Consider the following 21,232-nt stretch of genomic DNA (forward strand, 5'->3'; position numbering starts at 1 on the left):
CTCTGGGTCTGGCACTCTATGCATTATGATGCCACCTATGTGCCCACCTTTGTATTTATTCTCTTTGAATTTCTTTTGGTATGTATTGAACTCCTTTGTATTTATTATGTATGTATGTATTGTATGTATGTAACTCCTTTGTATTTATCTCTTTAAATTTCTTCTTTTTACATACATATGTGTGTTTGTGTATAGATAAAATATATCTCTATCCCTATCTCTTCCTGCTCTCTTCTTTGTCCTCCCTCTCCTTTGTATTTTTCTCCCTTTCCCCCCCTCTCCTATCTTCTCTGTCTCTCTTCCTCTCCCCCTCTCTTTCTGCTCTCTCCTGTTCTTCCCCTCCCCCCTTCTCCATTTTTCTCTTCCTTTCCTGTTCTTCCTCTCTCTCCCCCTCTCTTTCCTTTTTTCTCTGTGTTTCTCTTCCTCTCCTGTTCTTCCTCTCTTTCTCTCTCTCCCCTTCTCTCTCATTCTCTCCTTTTTTCTCTCTGTTTCTCTTCCTCTCTTCCTTTCTCTGTCTCTCTCTTCCTCTTCCTTTCTCTCCCTTTTCTACTCTTCCTCTCTCCTTTCCTTTATTAGAATGTAAGCTTCTTGAGAGTATTTTATTCTTTGTCCTTGCATTTCCACCATAGTGCTTTCAATGTAGTAGGTGCTTGACAAACATTTACTGATTGATGGGAATTGGATTAAGTATTTCTGATTATCTTACCTCATGTTACTAAAGAAATGGAGATACACCAAATGATCCCAGCACTTTAATCATGTGTATTTTATACACGTTGACATTTTAGACCGGAAGGCCTGGGTTCACATACCTACCTCTGACTGGCTACATGATCCTGGGCAAGGTCCTTAATTTTTGCCCTTCTTAGTTTTCTTAACTGTAAATTGGGCATACTATTATCACCCATCTCCCAGGGTTGTTGTGAGGATCAAATTGTTGTAAAATGCTCAATAAAGGCCTGGCACACAGTAGGGGCTTAATAAACTTGTCCCTTTCTCTTCCACTTCCCTCTTTGTTCCTCCAGATAGCACTTGAGGATTCTAAGTGGTTAAAAAAATGCCAACTTAAATTGGCAGTAGGAGTTTTCTCTCCCAAGACTTCCTATGAAATGCCAGGTGTAATCTTACCCACAGCCTTAGAAATAAGGAGATTACAGAGCACACTGCTACTTTTAGTATAGAGTATTACAGTTATTCTGATTAGGGGGTATCTTCATTGAGACACATAATGAACCTGCCAATTGGCCTTGGTGGGGGCAAGCGATATCAGAAGGGTGACCTACAAAATGTCCATGGATTCTGCCAGCCAGCAAGCGGCCTCTCTAATGAACCATATTTTCATTTAAAATAAGCCCTCTCTGATTCAAGGATGTGGTCTGACCATTATGCTGTGAATTTCTTCATGATTTCCCATTAGGAATCATGTAAGAGAATTCCACAGATGCTTATTTAAACGGCCTTTAAAACTTGAACTGCCCTACATAAAGACAGAATGATTCTGGTCAAAGAGGAGAAATGGTGGTTGAAAATATTTTTGGAGGGTAAGCAAAGCCTGTTTCATCTTCAAAGATTTCTCAAAGGCCCAGGTCCAAGCTTATCACCTTTGCAAGTATTTTGGGCATGAAACAAAGTATGGTTTCCCCAAGGATTATTTAAATGGTGGATTTCAGCAGGGAAGAAAAGGGCAAGGCTAAATTTTGGGAACTTCTACAACATTCTGACCAAATTCCCACCTTTTATGTAGTTCACAGGGCTAAGCTTTAAGAGTCAGGAAGCAAGGGGTTAGGTGGCACAAGTATTTCTATTCCCATTTTGCAAAACAGGAAACTGAAATCTAGAAAATTTAAGCCATTAGCCCAAGAGTCATAAGCCTAGACATTTCTACTAATGATATCTAGTAGTATTTATATAGTGTTTAAGATTTGTAAAACATTTCATATATGCTATCTCTTTAGATCCTCCTAATTATCCTGGGAAGTAGATACCATTATTATCCCCATTTCATGAATGAAGAAATTGAGACTTAGCTTGTGACTTGTCCAGGGTCACACAGTTACTGTCAGAAGCATAACCCTTAATCCTCATCTTTCTTAACTACAAGACCAATATTCCATTTATTAAATGAGATGTTCTTAAGCTAGAGTCCACAGGTCTTTCTGATGAAGAGATTTCAGGGTGGTCTGTGAGCTATCTTGATAAGTGGGGCCATTGTCAGTGTCTAGAATTTATTCTTGCCACTGGACTTCGATGACTCTGGAAGAGAGAGTGAGGCTGATGATTCTCACTTTACTTCCATTCATGAGCAAGTCAAGACATCAGTCTTCAGATGTCATCGGTCCTTTCCAAAAATGAAGAATGAACAACATTTTGGGCATTGTTTGGGGTTATTTAACCCCAGTAAAACCAAATGCTAGCAATTATAATTGGTTTTCTGTGCAATTCTATGTATTACATATTATTATTTTAAAATATTATTATGAGAAGAGGAACCCTCTGGCCTCTCCAGACTCCCAAGTGGTTCATAACACAGGAAAAAGCTACGAACCCATGTAATTTCTATATATTGATATAGGGAATTTCTCTCTATCAATGCAAGTCAGCATCTTCCTATGGCACTAATATCACAATCAACATCACACAGTCAACATAAGAGTCAAAACCCAGGTTTTGAAGATTCTAAAGTTATCTCTTGATCAGTTAAAGGGCATGAGGAAATAGTGATGGCTTAATTTGTATTCCCTTTAGATTCACTAAAGGAAAAGAAATATTCACACATCTAAGCAAAAGACTGGTTTTTTTTTTTGATACTAAAACTTGTGATTTTAGTACAGGGATTGCTATGTTTGGTCAGGAAATTAAGTAGAGTTGATGCCAATGTACCTCTTAATAGAGATCTCAGTGTAATTACAGTGAGGTCACCATCTGAGAGATGTGCAAGGTTTCTGGGTGAAAGGTTTTTTTCTTGTTAACATCACGGCAGGGAGCTGAGGCTCTGCTCTGGGGCAAGGCAGTGGGCCAACTTTTGACCATCTGGAGCCATTTCCTAAGAAACTACTGTCCTGGTCTGGCTTTTCTTCAAGGGAGTGGAAAGAAAAAGGCCAAATTTCCAGCTGAGATGTCAGAAGAGAGGGAAGCTTGAGAGTTCACACACTCACATAAACACACATACACACACATACACATACATCTGGAGAGAGAGACAGACTAAAGCCTCATTGTCTGCAAATTAAACAACTGCATTTCAGGGAATGGCAAGATCTGACTAATTGCTTAATTTGCCAGGTTTAATGGGGTTGTGAACAGGAGGAGAGAATTTATCCTTTTGTGGATTGAATGGAGTTACTTTAATTAATGCATTAATAGGGCAAAGCTCTTCTGAGGGAATTCCTGGTGCGGGGAGCCCCTCAACCTATAAGACCTATAACCTCTTATTGGAGATAAGTAAATTGTCTGGGTCAGAGAGGTTAGGTGACCCAGGATTACACTTTAAAAAAATCGGATTTCCTTAGGATAGGGAACCAGTAAGGAAAATTTCTCTATTAATGCAGGTCTATAGCTGTAATTTAGAAACCTGCCCAGGTCACTGAAAATTAAAGAGTCTTGCTTTTCCAGAATTCCAAGCACATTGGCATCTAAGTAGTACAGTGCCTGTAGTAAGGAAGATCTGAGTCCAAATCTGGCCTCAGACACTTACTGGTTGTGTGAGTCTGGGCAAATCACTTAACCTTTGCCTGCCTCAGTTTCCTCATCTGTAAAATTGGAGTTGGAGAAGAAAATGGTGACCCATTCCAGTATCTTTGCTAAGAAAACCCCAAATGGGGTCATGAAGAGTGGGACACAACTGAAAAACAACAAAACAGCAGCAACAACCACTAAATGTCTTCTTAAGAAAGGAGAAACCTCGAAGGGAGTAAATCGCTCTCTCTGTGCTCTCTCTCTCTCTCTCTCGCTCTCTCTCTCTCACACACACACACACACACACACACACACACACGTGTTTTAACCCCTCACTCAATATCTTGCTCACCCCTACCTCCTGCCTAACCCTCAGGTATTTTCATTTTAAGAGAGGAGTTTGTCAATAAATCTCTGATGGGTAGAATGTGTGTAAGAGATCTTTTTTTTTCCTATAGAAGTTCCTGATACCATCCTTGTGCCTCATATGGAGAGAAGGTAACAACTTTTCTCTCCATTTAAGGCCTACTTCCCAATTCCACAATCATTTAAAAATAAATTCAGAAATTTGATATTCCTCATTATCCAACCTGAAGGGAAAGCATTGTTGCATAAGGGCATGGAAGGATAAAAATGAAGAAGAGATGACTCAGGACACACACCTTTTGTTGTCCTGTCTCAGAAAATTCAACAACTCAATAACAGAGCTTTTATATAATCTAATACTCTGAAAATGTTTTACTAATATCACCTTCTTTAATCTTCACAATTCTTGGAGGTAAGGGTTATTATAATCATCCTCATTTTACAGATGAGGAAGCTGAGGCAGACAGAGGTTTAGTGACTTGCCCAGACTCATACACTCAGGAAGTATCTGAGATCATATTTTAACTGAAGTCTTCTGAATCAGCTCCAACTCTCTTTCTGTTGTGCCACCTAGGCTGGGTGGCTCTCTCTTTCATTGAGAAAAAAAAATTCCCTCATCTTTCATCTTCCACGGAACAGAAGAAAAGAAGGTTGAACTTGGAGATGTGAACCTGAGTTGAAATCCCACCTCTGCCCAAATTGTATGAAATTGGGAAAGTCATTTAACCTCTCCCTGCCCCAGTTTCCTTATTGCAAAAGGAGGGGGTTGGACTAATTGACCCCTGAGGTCTAAGTCTTGGATTCTTCAAGAGATTTTATTCTGAGGGCTGTAGAAAGAACCTCTTCTGTCAATGATATACCTTGGGGGAACCAACTTTTTGTTATTGCTAGCATTTGGTTTTCAGATAACCCCAAATAATGAGTACAGGGGGAGGCAATGGAAAATGAGTTGATTGGAACTGGACTTTGGAAAAGGAAGTTAAGAAGGAGGAGCTGTCTTTGGTATTAAAAGAAAGAACAAATTACACATACAAATTTAGGCAGTAAAAGAAGAAACACGGAGACTCCTGAAACTCATGAATTCTGTGTGAGAGTGTGTGTGTGTGTTCCTGAAAAAAATTTACACTAATTGGAGGGGGAGAGTTTCTGTCTAAGCCTCAACCTGCAGTCCATTCTGAGGCAGTACCTGGCAGAGCAGTTCTGTTACTCAGAAGGACTTTAAATGTAAACAAAACCCCAAAGACTCACCACATCAAAGGCTGTGAACACGTGGCAGTAATGGTGATTTGATTTCAAGTCTTTTGTGATATAAGCAAATGTGGAGAGATCCTCGGGATCCTGAGCAGCACAGGAGATGTTCCGGATTTCATGCTCAGCAATAATGTTCTGGAAGAAAAAACCCCCACTTATTTCCAACTTTTTTTTTTTTTTTTTTTTTTTTTTTAGTCATGAGAACAAAAAGATTCTCAAATGAATCTCTAGCAGGTCAAAGCATAGTATAGTCTTGTAGGCTGAAATTATTTTACAACAGCCAAGCATTCATTAAACAACCAATATATGCAAATCACTATTAGAAACAGGGATACAAAGACAAAATGAAAAATAGCCCCTGCTCTCAGTGGCCTTACCTCCTATTGGGAAGATATAACTTGAAAACAGATAAATGTCACGATAATAGCATTTTTCTTTTTTCTTTTCTCCCAGTTAAAAACAAGTTTTAACATTTGTTTTTAAAACTTTGAGTTCCAAATTCTCTCCCTTCTCCCTCCCTACAAAATGGTAAAGCAGAGCAATCTGATATAGGTTAAAGTGATCCATAATAGTGATGTTGTGAAAGAAAACATAGACCCCCCCCAAAAAAAAGAAACCTCAAGAAAAATAAAGTTGAAAAATAGCATTTTTATAGATTTGTGATTTGCACAAGTATTTTACAAATACTGATTTCATTGTGCACATAATGCATATTCATTATTTGCATATATTGATATATAGTCATAATAGAATATATGTTGTATACATAATATATTCATTAGCAAAATACCTGGCACCTAGGCATTCTAGCTATTATTATGATATTATTTATATATATCAGTATATAAATCTCTAGGTACTTGTATAGATACATCTTTACTTAGGCATATTTGTGTGTATATAAATTCATTTGCACCAGTGCCTTGCAAATAATAGATAATATATAAATTCTAGTTATTATAATAACATTATATATATGTGTACAGATCATACCTATGTCTGTATGTATATACATAATTATATAGGTTTACTAGCATAGTGCCTGGCTATATAGATGCTATATAAATGACAGCTAATATTATATCATTATTATACATATATAATATATATGGTATATCTATATCTCTATCTACCTGCCTATCTCTCCAGGGAGTGAGAGGGTACTTCTCATGGGTGATACTATATCATGAAAGAAGCTATGAATTCAGAGAGGTGGTAGTGAAGAGGGAAGACATGCCAGGCATGAGAAAAAGCCTATGCAAAGGTCTGGAGGTGGGATATGAGCGCAGGAGCAAAGGAAGTATGACAATTTGACTGCAGGATAGAGTGTCTTTATATACACAGTAAAATCTGGAAAGATTTAGATTATTCAGAGTGTGAAACTCCATCTTGAGGAGTTCATATACCACAGAGGTATTAGGGAGCCATTGAAAGTTCTTGAATATCATTTCTATGCTTCAAGCAAAAAAAGGATGACAAAAATGAAATTGAAATGATTAGATTGAAAATTCTTTGAGAGTAGGAACTATCTTTTTTTAATGTCTTTATAACCTCATTGCCTGGCACTTAAATGTTTCAAATCAAATTGAAAATTAAATTTTGGACTCCTGAAGATAACAGTTCCCCAGAGCCTGTAGCAGTTGTATAGCATTATCTCCACAGCAAATATTCCCAGACCCTGGCTCAAAGGTGAAATCTGAAAGCCCAGAGGTTCACATAAAATCCATCTCTGCTATCTTATAATAGCCTCTCTGCATTCTTAACCCTTGTCAAGTCTCAAAAAAAGAGTCCCTGGGTACAGGAAGTACCCAGATTACTTTCTAATTGCACAATCTGAAATAAATCTTCGGCAGCTTGCCATGCAGGAGGGAGCCTGCCTGTTGGTACCTAAAAATACTTTAAGAACATCTGTCTGCTTCTAGCAGCATCAGCAAACATTCATGTTCTGCAAGTAACACAGCTGCATTGGTGGGGGCACAATTAAAGAATTAACTACATTTAAAAATAATAAATTAAAATGTCTCTTACTCTGACCCTAAAGCTGGCAAGCTCTAGGAATGATGCCTGTCCAAATGAGCTCAAATGAAAACCAGAGGCCAACAAGCATTCAACACCTTTCAAGAATCTGAGTCGTATCACAGGCCAGAGCCTAATTCTATTGTTTCCATCAGCTCTCAGTGACAGGCAAACTGGACAAAAAAGCATCTTGTGACTTTATGAAATGTATTTATAAGCGAACATTTCATTTATTTCTTTTTCTAAAAAAAAAACCAAAGTGGTTGCTACTGATGAAGTCTTCAAGGTCATCCTCCTTCCCATTGGATGCTACTTCCACAATGGCAATCTGGTGCCTCTTGCATTGATTTCATTTTCTTAGGACAGAAGTACATTGGCAATGTGGAGACAGCATGGCACAGTGCTTACACTGTGGAATCAGGAAGACCTGGGTCCCGGTCTTGTCTCGGGTGCCTCTTTGCTGTGTGACCATGGCCAAATGACTTGACCTCTCTGTGCCTCAGTTTCATCATCTGTAAAATGGGAGTAATAGTAGCACCCTCTCCTCAGGGTGCTGTGTAGGCTCAAAAGGGACAATGCTTGTTAAATACTACCTAAATTTCAGTTATCAAAGACACGTTCTTTTAAAAACTTTTTATTATTTTTTAATGATAGGGAAAGGAACAGGGGGATAAGTACTGGGCTTATGATTTCATTGGTATAGGGAACTGTTGGGTGAGGAAACTTCTTTTATCAATTGGCAAGTCAATATCTTCCTTGGCAATTGATAGTGTTAGAAAGATATCCAGGGCTTGTTGTTCAGTTATTTCCAATCTTGTCTGACTATGATCCCTTTTGGGGTTTTCTTGGCAAAGATACTGGAGTATTTTGTTATTTTTCTTCTCCAACTCATTTTATAGATGAGGAAACTGAGTCAAACAGGACTCAGTCACTTGCCCGGGGTCACAGAGCTACAAAATATTTGAGGCCTGATTTGAACTCAGCAAGCCCACCGCATCCACCTAGCAGTCCATGTCTAGAGCACTGATAGGTTAGAATAATTTGCCCAGAGATGTCTTGTTTTTATGACACCTTTATGAATCTATCTGCAGCACCTCTACTTAATGAACCATCTTTTTTTTTGGCAAGCAGTGGGGTTAAGTGACTTGCCCAAGGTCATACAGCTGGTAATTGTTAAGTGTTTGAGGCTCAGTTTGAACTCAGGTCCTCCTGACCCAGGATCAGTGCTCTATCCACTGCACCACCTAGCTGCTCCAACAAATTATCTTCTTACAAGAGAGATTATAAGAGGAAAAACATCCAGCATCCTCGACCAATCTCACTAGTAAATAAATTTTCATAACTTTAGTTCCCTACCCCTGCATTGAAGAGGGAGGAAGAGTTCCTCCATTTTCCCCCTAAGGCCAAACTTGGTTCTTATAATTATATAGCATTCAGTTTCAGTCAAATTTTTCTTTTTCTTTGTCATTCTTTGCTGTAGTCAGTCCATACTGTTTTTCTGGACCTGCTTATTTCTTTTTTATTTTGCAAGGCAAATGGAGTTAAGTGGCTTGCCAAGGCCACACCGCTAGGTAATTAAGTATTTGAGGTCGTATTTGAACTCAGGTCCTCCTGACTCCAGGGCTGGTGATCTATCCACTATGCCACCTAGCCACCCCTGGACCTACCTTCTATTAGTTGACATGTTATGACATGTTATTAGTTGATATATATGATATGCTTGTTATATGTTAAGATGCTTCTCTGAAATATCACACATTTATCTTTTTTTGCAGAGTACTATCATTTCATTGCATCCATGTATATTTTCCTTTGCATGCTATTTTAGCCAGACTGGCATCTCATTTGCACTCTCTAGAACATTAATTTGAGACCCATAAGACAAGCCAAAGTGCCAGGGAGCAATTAAATTGTAGAAAAATTGTCCCCACAATTTTCAATGAACTTAGTTATTTTATTATTATCCAGAGAGTTTTTAAATGTCTTTCCCTTAGGAGGGAAATAACTGGAAGAGCCGGTATTTGCTTCTTATTGCTGAGAAGGCAGAGAAGGGTGAAACATTGCTGAGTTGGGAATACTTAGGTATGAATGACATGGTTATATTGATTTTTTTCTGTTAACTCTTTGTCTTGATTTTTAAAGGAATGACAGTGTGTCTAAGATGCTTAAAAGAATATTCCTGTCATATCAAAAAATACCACCAAACACACACATGCACAAATTCTCCAACTTGTGTCTTTCATTAAAAGTTGTTTGCTTGGGAAGCTAGATGGCACTGTGGATGGAGCACTGGCCCCGAAAGCAATAGGCCCTGTGGTCATATCTGGTCTCAGACACTTATTAGCTACGTGACACTGGGCAAGTAAGTCATTTAACCCCATTGGCTCCAAAAAATAAAATAAAGTAAAAACCATAAAATAAAGCTGTTTGCTTTCTGGGTATATGGCAGAATGATCTGGTTCCATTAATGACCTTAGGATCAGGTTAAAGTGGAGAAGAGGGAACCATGATTCCATTTCTTTCTCCTTCTGCAAAAATAAGGCATTTATTTCCTCTCAGCTCTGTTTGGTTTTCTCTGAGGCAGAGAATGAGGCCCTTCCTACACAGAGTGGCACCCAGGGAACAGTAGCGGCAAACAATGAGGGGCTGGCCAGGCTCCAGAACTGTGCTCAAAAGCCCAACTGGTGACTCCCTAGGGAGAAGGCCCTGAATGCTGGCACATAGCACATAACTCTTTCTTTGTTCTTAATTTGAGTTCCAAGTTCTTAGAAGGTGATAGATTTGCATAAAACAAAAGGATGGGTTTTTTTGGGCATCCCTCCTCCCCCTACCTCACAAACATTCCAAATTATCTTGTTCATCTTGGGTTGTTATGAGTGAAGCATCTTGGCGGGGGGGAGGGGAGATTTTTATTGTCTTCTTAATATACTTAGATGGAGAGATGGTGGCACCAGTGGGTTTAGGGCCTTTTCATTCTGACTCCAAGAAGGGGTATAAAACTTCCAATTTTCAGCCAAGTACTTTCTCTTCTTTTGTTCCCTCTTGAGGGATCTTCTAAATTTGAAGATTGAAGCGAGGGTGCTATGGGAACTGGGTTATGGCTGTCTGCAGATGTCTGCTGTCAGGTCTGATGCTCCCCCTACCTCTGGGTCATGAGCCTCGGTGAAGCTTATTGGATTTAAGCTATATTTGTGCTAATTTTTTTTCTGAGCTTAGTTTTTTTAATTTAGGATAATTTGCAGCCTCCCTCTGTTCAGATCATGATGACTGATTTCATTTTTTCTCCCAAGATGTTGGCTAATGAATTTCAAGTCTCATAACTTGCCTCCTAAGTACTTGCTCCTACTCCACCTACACCCAATGAACCCAAATGCAAATCATTTATTTGAAAAGACAGAAAAGCCTTATTTGAGAAAACAAACTTCTCCCTGTCTCTCACTATCTAATGGAAGCCAACATTCACAGGAGAAAAAGAAAAATTAGAAAATCACTAATTGACCTTGTATATATCAAAAAAACTTTGTTGCTAAGAACAAAGAAACCAGATATAGCAATGGAAAGAGCAATATCCTGGGAATTAGGAAATTTTAAGTTCTATTTTTTAAGGTTTTTTTTTTTTTGAAATGCAATGGGGTTAAGTGGCTTGCCCAAGGCCACACAGCTAGGTCATTATGAAGTGTCTGAGGCCGGATTTGAACTCAGGTCCTACTGACTCCAGGGCCGGTGCTCTAGCCACTGTACCACCTAGCCACCCCTAAGTTCTGGTTTTGAAACTCCATAATTAACCAATTATCTAGGTGTCCTTGGATGAATGACCTGAGGTTTCTGAACTTCAACTGTATCATCCATAAATCATAAGGATGACTACAAGATCATAGATCTTAGAGGCCAAGCAGTCCAAACTCCTCATTCATAAGAGAATTGAAACCCATAGAGGTTAAATGGTTTTTCCAAGAACATTCAGGTTTCAAAGGTAGGTTTTCTTGGCAAAGACACTGAAGTGGTTTGCCATTTCCTTCTCTAGATAATTTTTGCAGATAAGAAAACAAAGACAAACAGGATTAAGTGTCTATCTTAGTGTCATACAACTAGTACATGTCTAAGTCCACATTTAAACTTGGGTCCAGATATTTGAAGGTGAAAGAATTCTGGGAGACATGAATATACTACAAAGATAAAATGTCCACATATAGGTTTTTCTCTAGGCTCTGTCTTGATTACAGGCTTAATAGCCATTAATAAATGAAACTATTCTCATATTCCATATGTAGGCTTGGATTTCACAAGTCTTGTATTTTGTATAGGAGGGTCAAGCTAAGTTAACACTTCACCAACAGACTCCCTATGGTAAAAGTCTGCCTTAAGGAACTAATTAGGATTTTGAACAATCAACTCATAACCATTTATGAAATAGCTATCATATATTAAGCACTATGTTAGAGCTGAAAAGATGTCAAAAAATTTCTTTTGAGGGGGACTGGACTGAGATTCAATTGGTATAGGGATTTAGATCTATATTACTATGTAGGTCCTTTTCTACAACTCATAGTTTAAGAGAATTGTCTAGATTAGGTAATTTTCTCAGGTTCAGGCAGAGTCCATAAGTGTCATAAGGAAGACTTGAACTCAGGCTTTCCTGACACTAAGGACTATCTCTCTTCTCTACATCTCTACCCTCTATATCTCTGTTCTCTCTACCATGCTGCCTCCCATGATAAAATATATGACAAGTACAACAGTTTCTATTTTGATATATTTTTAAGGCTGAAAAAGTACTTTCCTTAATCCAATTCCAGAAGTTAAGGGGTGCAAGGATAATTATTCATATTTTACAGATGAGGAAACTGAGGCTCAGAAGGAACAATGTGACATGCCTGCTGTTACATAGCTAATATGTGTTGGAATTGGAGTTCAAACCGGGTCATCTTGACTCTAATTATCAGAGATGTTCCTTATACATTGTACCCAGAGAAGCAGCAGACCCTAAGGGCTCAAGAGCTGGTTTAAGAGTGAGAAAGAAAAAAAAAAGAGGGAAGAAGACCTGGGTTCAAGTCCTTCTTTTGATACCGACTATATAACTTTGGGCAGGCAAGTCAGGTCACTTCATCTCTCAGTACCCAGGCTAAAGGTTGGCAAAAAGGATCCAGTAACTGTGGAGAGTGTGGTCAGAACCAGATTAAAATATCATTGGGAAATATTTATCAAAGTAAAAAAAATTAAAAAATATAGATAATGTTAATTTGTAGATTTCTCAGTCATATATATCTATGTCTGTCTATCTATCTATCTATCCATCTAATTATCTATCCATCTATCTATCTAATTATCTATCTAATTATCTATCTATCTATCTATCTATCTATCTATCTATCTATCTAGGTTTAGCGACCTTTAGTTTAACAATGCTATTTGAGACAGCTCCCTGAGACAATAAATCGCAAAACAAGCATTGATTTGAATCTAAAGCATGAGCTTTCAGCATCTGGAAATTCCCTATCAATCATGAAATCTGAGGTTCAGCCCTCTATCCCATCCTCAGCATTGGGAACTGACTCCTTCATCATCTCTGTCATTAGAATCTTTATCTTCATAAAGATGTCACCTCCTCTCTGAAGCATTTCCTGCCCTTCTGAGAGATTCTCTTTTTCTCCTCATGTTTTTTCTAGAGAACTTAGCATCTCTCCTTGTCTCCTGATTGCATACCTCATACTATAGTTATTTTTTTGTTGCGAACTCAGTAGAATATAAGTTTTTGAGGGTTGAAATGATTTCATATTTTGTCTTTGCATCCCTTATGTGGTACCTGGTACATAACAGTAGGTACATAATAAGGTCCAATGAAATGAGTGGTTGAGCATCCTTTTTAAATGCAGGCAATAGGAATGTGCAAAAAAGACATTATATTGGTTTCACTGTATTGCCATTCATTCACTATTAAATATTTCTGGTGAAAAGTTGACACCAGATAGGGCACACATCTAATGTTTTAGTCTTTAATAATCCTGATAATAATTTATGTTCATAAAACAATTCATAGATTCTTTGCATTATGCCACTTAAATTTCACAGCCCTCTAAGGGAGATTATACAATGATTATCATTTTCATATTTTACAGATAAGGAAATTGGTTCAAATAGGCCAGGCATACTCTTTATGCCAAAGTACCTAATAAATGCTTGTTGAATTAGAGAATAATAGCACATCAGTGCTAGAAGGGATGCAGAGATAATTGAGTGCAAATTTGTTTTTTTTTAAGATGAGAAAAATGATCATATGAAATTGAAAATCTTTTATACCAACAAAATCAATGCAACTAAGCTAAGAGCTATTAACTGAAAAAATACAGTCAACAAATAATTCTCAAATACTTTTTTCTTATCATGAGAAAAATTGCTTGCTAATAATGAGAGAAATTCAAGTCATTTAAACATCCCCAAAATTGGCCAAGATGAAAAAAGATGGGAATAATCAATGCTAGAGGGTTTGCAGGAAGACAGCCATAGAGATAGAACTAATTCACTATAGATGGTGAATAGTCTAAGTGCTCTGGAAAGCAACTTGGAATTGTACTGAAATAAAATGCCCATGCCCTTTGACAGCCCATGACCTTTTACTGCTAACCATGGAACCAGAGGAAAACAGATATAGAAAGGGGCAACATAAATCAAAACATTTGTAGTGGAACTTCTGGTAAAAGCAAAAGAGATGGAAATGATGAAATAAGTGAAGTCAAGACAGGTAAATTATTATTACAAGATTATAGATTTAAACTGGAATGAACTTCAGAAGCTATCTAGTTCATCCTGTTTTATAGATGAGGAAACAGCAGGAGAAATGAAGAGTTGTTGAAGGTCACAGTAGAAGCAGAATTTATTTTCTTTTTCTTATTTTAAGGTTTTTTTTTCCAAGGCAATAGGGTTAAGTGGCTTGCCCAAGGCCACACAGCTAGGTAATTATTAAGCATCGGAGGTCAGATTTGAACTCAGGTCCTCCTGACTCCAGGGCTGGTGCTCTATCCACTGCACCACCTAGCTGCCCAGAAGCAGAATTTGAAAACAGATCCTCTGACTTCAAATCCTAGTGTATTACTCATTATATTCAGGAAATGAACTTAGTAAGTGGCAGAATAAGGAGGCTGTAATATTATCCCTTAAGGGAGATGATACAAAGAATAACTGACAGTGCGTTGTTAAAGTCACAGGAGGCCTACCGAATGCAAGTACAGGTTTTTTTTTCCTACCATACCTCAGGACCCTTTTATCTTTCTTCAGAATTTTTCTTTGTATTGTACAATGAAATACCCTGATTGTAGACTTTAGGATATGGTGCTCTTCTCACTTGGTGGAATAGTGGATAGAGTCCTGGACTTGGAGTTAGGAAGAACTGAGTTCAAATTCATCTCAGATCCTCACTAGCTTTGCAACCCTGAGCAAGTCCATCTTTCTCAACCTCAACTTTTTAATCTGTAAAATAGGGGTTATAATAACACCTACTTCCTAGGACTGTTGTGAGGATAAAATGAGATAATATATGTAAAATACTTTGCAAACCTTAAAATGCCATGGTTTTAAATAGAAATGTAAATTTATATGTAAATTTATAACATAATGTATAATGTAAATAAAACATAATAAATTCATATTATATATCATTTAAATTAAAATTATTTTTAGCTATGATTATGATCACTACTCCCAGGTTTATCAACATATTGTTGGACATCTATGCTTTTCCAGATAGCAGAATTCAGCAACACCTTTCACTTTTCTTCAAAGGATTAGGATCTAGATGTGGAATGAACCTCAAAAACTCAGTGATCCTTAATTCCCATGTTTAGACCAAGAATTAGAAAAGTTCAGTGACTTCCCCAAAGTTTTCCAGACAATAAGATGACCTTTATTCCTACCCAGATCCTGACTCTTCTGCTTTATAAATGACTCTCTTGGTAAAGGCTGATAGAGTCTTAGATTTTTTTTCTTAGGGAGAGGGCTGAGCTAATCCTGAAGGAAAAAGGTGGCCTGATGCAGTAGAGTAAGCATTAAATTTGGAAGTGATGAGACCTGAGTTCAAATCCTACCTCAGACATTGACTATGTGACTATGGAAAAGTCAGAACTTCTTGGGGTCTTGGTTTTTTAATAATAAGAATAAATAATGTAACAAAATAATATATGATAATAATGTGAGCTAGCAGCCACAATTAAAAGCAGTCCCATTATCTTTTTTCACAAGGCAATGGGGTTAAGTGGCTTGCCCAAGGCCACACAGCTAGGTCATTATTAAGTGTCTGAGGCCAGATTTGAACTCAGGTACTCCTGACTCCAGGGCCGGTGCTCTATCCACTGCGCCACCTAGCCGCCCCCAGTTCTATTATCTCAACTGATCCTCACAACAACTCTGGGAGATAGATGCAATTGTTTACCCTTCTGGAGAAACAGGTTAAGTAAGAGAGGTTGTGACTTGCTCAGGGGCATGGTTATTGCTATTGTTGTTTTTAATTATTTCTTTGCAGCTTCAGAACTCAGGTGGGCAAATGGTATTAACTTCTTAAGAGTGTCAAAATGGAGGCTAGCCTTGGAGTCAAGAAGACCTGGGTTCAAGTCTTGCTCCTAAATGTACTAGCTCAGTGGTGATGGAACTGGAGATATGTGGTTTAGTAGTAAGAGCACAGGGTTCGAATTTTGAAATTCATATTTCCCATGTAACTGGAAAAGTCCACTTAAGTTCTGTGGGCCTCAATTTCCTCATTTGTAAAAAAATAAGGGGATTAGGCTAGATAGACTCCGAATTCTCTTCCAGCTCTAAATCTAGAAGCCTAAAATCACTTCACTTCCTTGGGTCTCGGTTTCCTAATCTGTCAAAAGAAAAAGTTGGACAAGTGATTTTCAAGTCCCCCTTCTGGCTCTAAATCTAGAATGTATTATTGTGAGCTTCAGAATGAAGCGGTGACACCTTGGTCTAGCAAAAACAGTTATAAAGACCAGCTGTATTTCTTTACCTTTTTTAAAAACCGCACTTAGCAGTGTCAATCAGTTAGCAATTATTAAGCCCTGACATACACCAGTCACTGCTCTAAGTTTGGGAAAACAAAGAAAGGACAAACTCAGACCCAGAACTCTAGGTGCTCACAGTCTAAGATTAAAAGAGTGCCTGGAAAATAGCAGGTGCTTTTTTAGCCTGACAAGCTGATTGGGGAATATGTTACAGAATTCCAGTATTTCAGCAGTGTATCTGAAAAAAAAAGTTCCCAAGAAGGAGAAAAGCTGTAGATGACTCTGGCTATATGAGTGACTTACTGCTAGAAGAAGCAAATCTCAAGTCTTCATTATTGGTACCAGAAGGGGGCTTTAATGGAGTGCCCCTGGGATTTGTCCTTAGTTCTGAACCTATCAGCATTTTTATCAGTGACTTAGAAAAAAGACTTACCAAATTCTCAGATGACATAAAACTACTGGGAATAGGTAGCTGACAGATGAGAGAGGAATGATCCTGAGATGATAGAATTATTGGCTGACTCTAATAAAATGAAATTTCATAAGGATATACATATACAGACAATTTCAAATATAGGCATATATATGCATATGTATATGTATACACACACACACATATATATAGATGCCTATATTTGAAATTAGGGAAGAGTTGGGATTTCCTGTTTTTATTCTGCCATCTTGGCTCTGCCCCCTCTATACTTAAGTTAAAGAATAACCTAAACTGGTAAGGGAGAAATGTCTCGTTAGAATTTTTAGTAAGCTATAAACTCAGTATATACAGTGAGGTATGGAATCCAAAGAAATGAACTTAATATTAAATTATGAAGGATGTCATAACTGGAACAAAGATGGTGAGAGTATCATTAAATTCTGTCCTGTCCAGACCATACCAGAACTCTTCATGTGGAAACTCATTCTGCCAATCTATAAATTGCCTGTATTTAAAAGTCTTAGAGATTTATCTGGGGATACTGAGAGGTGATCCTTATGGGGTCATCCACCCAATATATATCAGAAGCATCGCCTGAATCTGGGTTTTCCTGACTCTATGGCTTGCCCTCTATCCAGTATACCATTCTGTCTACTTATTACATGATGATAAACTGGTATAATTCCAGAATGAAAAACACACTGACATTCTCCATTCTTGGCTGCAAGATGTGAGACCAGGAACTACTTTATAGAAGGGAATCCCTTGGGACCACCACGTTCTGGATTTGTATAATTTAATATCAGCCAAAACAACTATGCTTAGCTCCAAGCAAGTGAATTGTTTGTGCCATTATAGGCAAAAAGCATCTCAATTTGCCAAGAGTGACTTCAAGATGATGTCACCTGATTACCAGGACAATGCCAGTTCAGGAGCTTTGGGCATGAGTCATATCACCTTGCTGGCAAGAAAAGGGAAGAAGCCCTGTCATATGCTTATTTATTTATTTTGTCAAGGCAATGGGATCAAATGACTTGCCCAAGGTTACACAGCTAGGTAATTATTAAATCTGAGGCTGGATTTGACCTCAGGTCCTCCTGATTCCAGGGCCTGTGCTCTATCTACTATGCCACCTACCTGTCCCTCCCCCCATCATATGCTTATACAAAATGTAAACTCCCTGTACACACTATACCTTTGATAGTTCAAGGTCTACTCTATCCAGCCCCATCAACCATTATGATCTTTTTTTTTAATCATTATGATCTTTCTAAACTTTTCTTGGCTCTGTCTTTCAGTAGAATGAGTGCTGGAGTTCTTTTGCCCATCTCCCAGTATGGAAAACTAAGTGCTCTATAGGGATAGGAATTGAACCTGTGGTTTCACTAGTATAGGGGAACTTTTAGATGAGGAAAAGACCTCTACCAGCACAGACTCACACCTTTTCTATCACTAAGACTTTTAGAGTTACTGAGAGGATAAATGACTTGCTTAGTGACACACAAAAATTATCCATTAAGAAATGGACTGGAACTCAGGTCTTTCTGACCTCATGGGTAGTTCTCTATCTGTTGTGTTCTGCTTGAATCTCAAATGTTAATTTGATAATAATAATTAATTTGTTAATAAATCAATGGGCAGCCTTGCAGAGTGGAGACTATACTGAATGCTGAATCAGGAAGCTTTGGATTTGGATAGTGTCCCTGACCCTTCACCTAATATCTTTTCCTTACAGACAGTGTTAGCTCCATTTTATAGGTGAGGAATATGAGGCTCAGTAAGATTAAGGGATTTCACTTGATCTTTTTGAACTTGATTTCCTTATCTGTAAAATGGGGATAAGAATATCTGAAGTCTACTCTACTTTACATCATGAGAATGAAATGGTTTATTTGAGGATAGAACTTTGTAAATCTAAAAAGCATGATATCAATGGGGGTTGTGTCACTTTCCACTGTTAGAGGTCCATTCAGTGGATCTGCATGTTTTGAATTTATCATCTAGAAGAGTATATAGCACCATGCACAAAGCCCTTTATTTAGTGATATTCCCTCTGAGGAAGAAAGTTTAAAAAATGTGCCTCTTTCTTCCCAGAAAGTGTTTGTCAATTGGTATAAGGCAATTAACACAGGTGCTCAAAGATGTTCAAAAGATAATAATGTGAGCTCATGGTTAATCATTCATTAAGTGCCTACCATGTACCAGACACTGGTAATACAAAGACAAAACTAAAACAGACTGTACCCTCAAGAAACTCATATTCATTTGTGAGAAAAACATCATGTAACTATACAAGAAAAGACAAAATATACAGAGTATTCAGTAGACACATTTTTGAGGGGGTGAAGGGAAGTACTGTTGGTTAGTAGAGGAGTGGATGCCTCAGGAAAGGCCTCATGTATTACCCTGGACAAGTTTACTTATCCATAAAATATGGGCATTAGACTCAAGGGCCTCTTTTCTTATTCCCAATGCTCCCAGTTCTAAGTCTATAATATAGAAGCAATTGTTAATGTCACCATCATGGTGAACTCCCAGTGTTCAACCCTTCACTTTACAGATGAAATAACTGAGGCCCTCAGTGATTAAATGATTTCCCTAAGGTCATACAGTTAATAAGTGATAGAATTGGAATTTGATTTTGCCAAAACATTTTTTCCATTACACTGTACTGCCAGTAAGATCTAGGGAGTGAGTTGCCTGGGAGTTTGTAGAATATGCAACATTAATGGGGTAATTTGTTTTGGAAGGGTTGAAGAAGTGGGCAAGAACTGGTAGTTCATAGAAACTAGAAAAGGATGTAGGAAGTAAAGAAATTTCTATATTCTGGGTGTCCTCAAAATCTTATTCAAATTTAATGTATTTTATTCTATCTAATCTATTCAATCTATTCTAATTTAAAACGACACTAAGATTTTGGGATGCCACCATATTAAGTGATTTGCTCTGTGTCACTTAGCTAGGAAGTTCCAGGGGTAAGATTTAAATCCAAGTATCCAAGTATCCTTGACTCACTAGGGCCATGATGCTGCTATGTGTCTGCTACCAACTGGAAATCTGTACTTGACCTTGAACCTATTGGTTTATGATGTAACCTCACGCACTATTCTTAATGAACTGTCCCACCAATCTCACATACCTTATTTGTTGCGTCAATAAATTTGACTCCTTTATAAGAGACTGAAAGAATAATCGTTGGGACTTTCTTCATTTGCTCTGTGGATTTCTGAAAATAAAATTAGAAAGCTGTGAGAACAGGATGTGTTGCATGGCAACTGAAGCTCATATTTTTTCCTCTTGAAAGATATAAATGAACTAAACTTATATTACAAACACACACACACTCACTCACACATCTATGCCCCATAGAACATGCTCTAATTTGCATGTTTGTCTCTCTTCTCTTGGGTTTTGACTGTTTCAGGCTTATAAAGTGTCTGTCTTACACTTCAAAAGCTAAAAAAAGTCTCTGTTGCTGGTCCATGAGAATACTCTTCTTCCCTGACACTAAAGGAAAATAGACAGGTCTGCCTGTTTTTGAATTTGCTAGTTTCTTGTTCCTAGGAGAGTTATTGAAGCCATACATGGTTCACCCTAGGGTAGGAGTTCTTAACCTTTTGTATGTCCTGAACCTCCTATGGATTTCTTTTTCCATATACTACTTTTAAATTCATATAGCAAAATATATAGAATTATAAAGGAAACCAATTATTTAGTTATCAAAATAGTTTTTAAAAAAATTCCTAAATTCAAAACAAGGGATAAGGAAATTACAGCCTTCAAAAACAAGAATGAATACATATTATCCTTTACCTCTGTGTTCTTCATATAACACATATGGGTGGTTTCTCATTAAATTTAATACACCAGTCCTTGAGGAATCTGTGATTTGATTGGGTGGATCATCTCTCCACATAATCTTTCAATACTTAATCATGGAGTGGAGGTGATCCTGGGTTCTTGGTCTATGTATGTCAATAGAGTATAAGGCATGGAAGGTTCTGCTAGTTTGAAAATATTTTTTTGTAAATTATTTAAAAGGATGCTTTAATATTCAAGTTTTTCTGCCTTAACACATGGTCAATTTTTTGAAGGTATCTTTTTTTTTTTAGCAAAGTATACTTAAAAAAAAGTATGCTTCTTTCTGCTGCCATTCAATTTTCTCTAAAGGTTTATCATATCTAACTTTTTCTAAAATTCTATTTATTAACTTTCTTGCTTATTTTATGGTTAGATTTATCTAGTTCTGAGAAAGGAAAGTTGAGGTCCCTCAATTGTATTGATTTACTGTTTCCTCTGATAATTCATTTATCTTATGTAAATTCTTAACAATCAACTCTGGCAGTTTGCTGAGGCCCAGATTAGTTAAATGTGTTCAGAGAGGCCCAGCAGAAAAATGGTGGTCTGAATTTTTCCTCAACAGGACCAATCTTATCCCAAAACACAACTTGTACTTTTTCATAGAATCTTATTGGGCCTATCAGCTATCCAATATTCC

At 37.6% G+C, this 21,232-nt stretch overlaps 1 protein-coding gene across 3 annotated transcripts in view; it reads right to left on the minus strand.

Moving 5' to 3' along the window:
• Window positions 1-21,232, minus strand: part of ANKS1B (ankyrin repeat and sterile alpha motif domain containing 1B) — a 1,440,110-nt gene that overhangs the window by 21,223 nt on the left and 1,397,655 nt on the right. For all 3 annotated transcript variants that reach the window (XM_074226655.1, XM_074226653.1, XM_074226654.1), the window contains 2 exons: window positions 19,874-19,960; window positions 5,290-5,427 (listed from right to left, as the gene is read on the minus strand). In XM_074226655.1, the coding sequence (XP_074082756.1) occupies window positions 5,290-5,427; window positions 19,874-19,960 (225 nt within the window). The remainder of the gene's footprint in view (window positions 1-5,289; window positions 5,428-19,873; window positions 19,961-21,232) is intronic.

Source organism: Macrotis lagotis, chromosome 2 (genome assembly GCF_037893015.1).
Source record: "Macrotis lagotis isolate mMagLag1 chromosome 2, bilby.v1.9.chrom.fasta, whole genome shotgun sequence".
NCBI classification, from domain to species: Eukaryota; Metazoa; Chordata; class Mammalia; order Peramelemorphia; family Peramelidae; genus Macrotis; species Macrotis lagotis.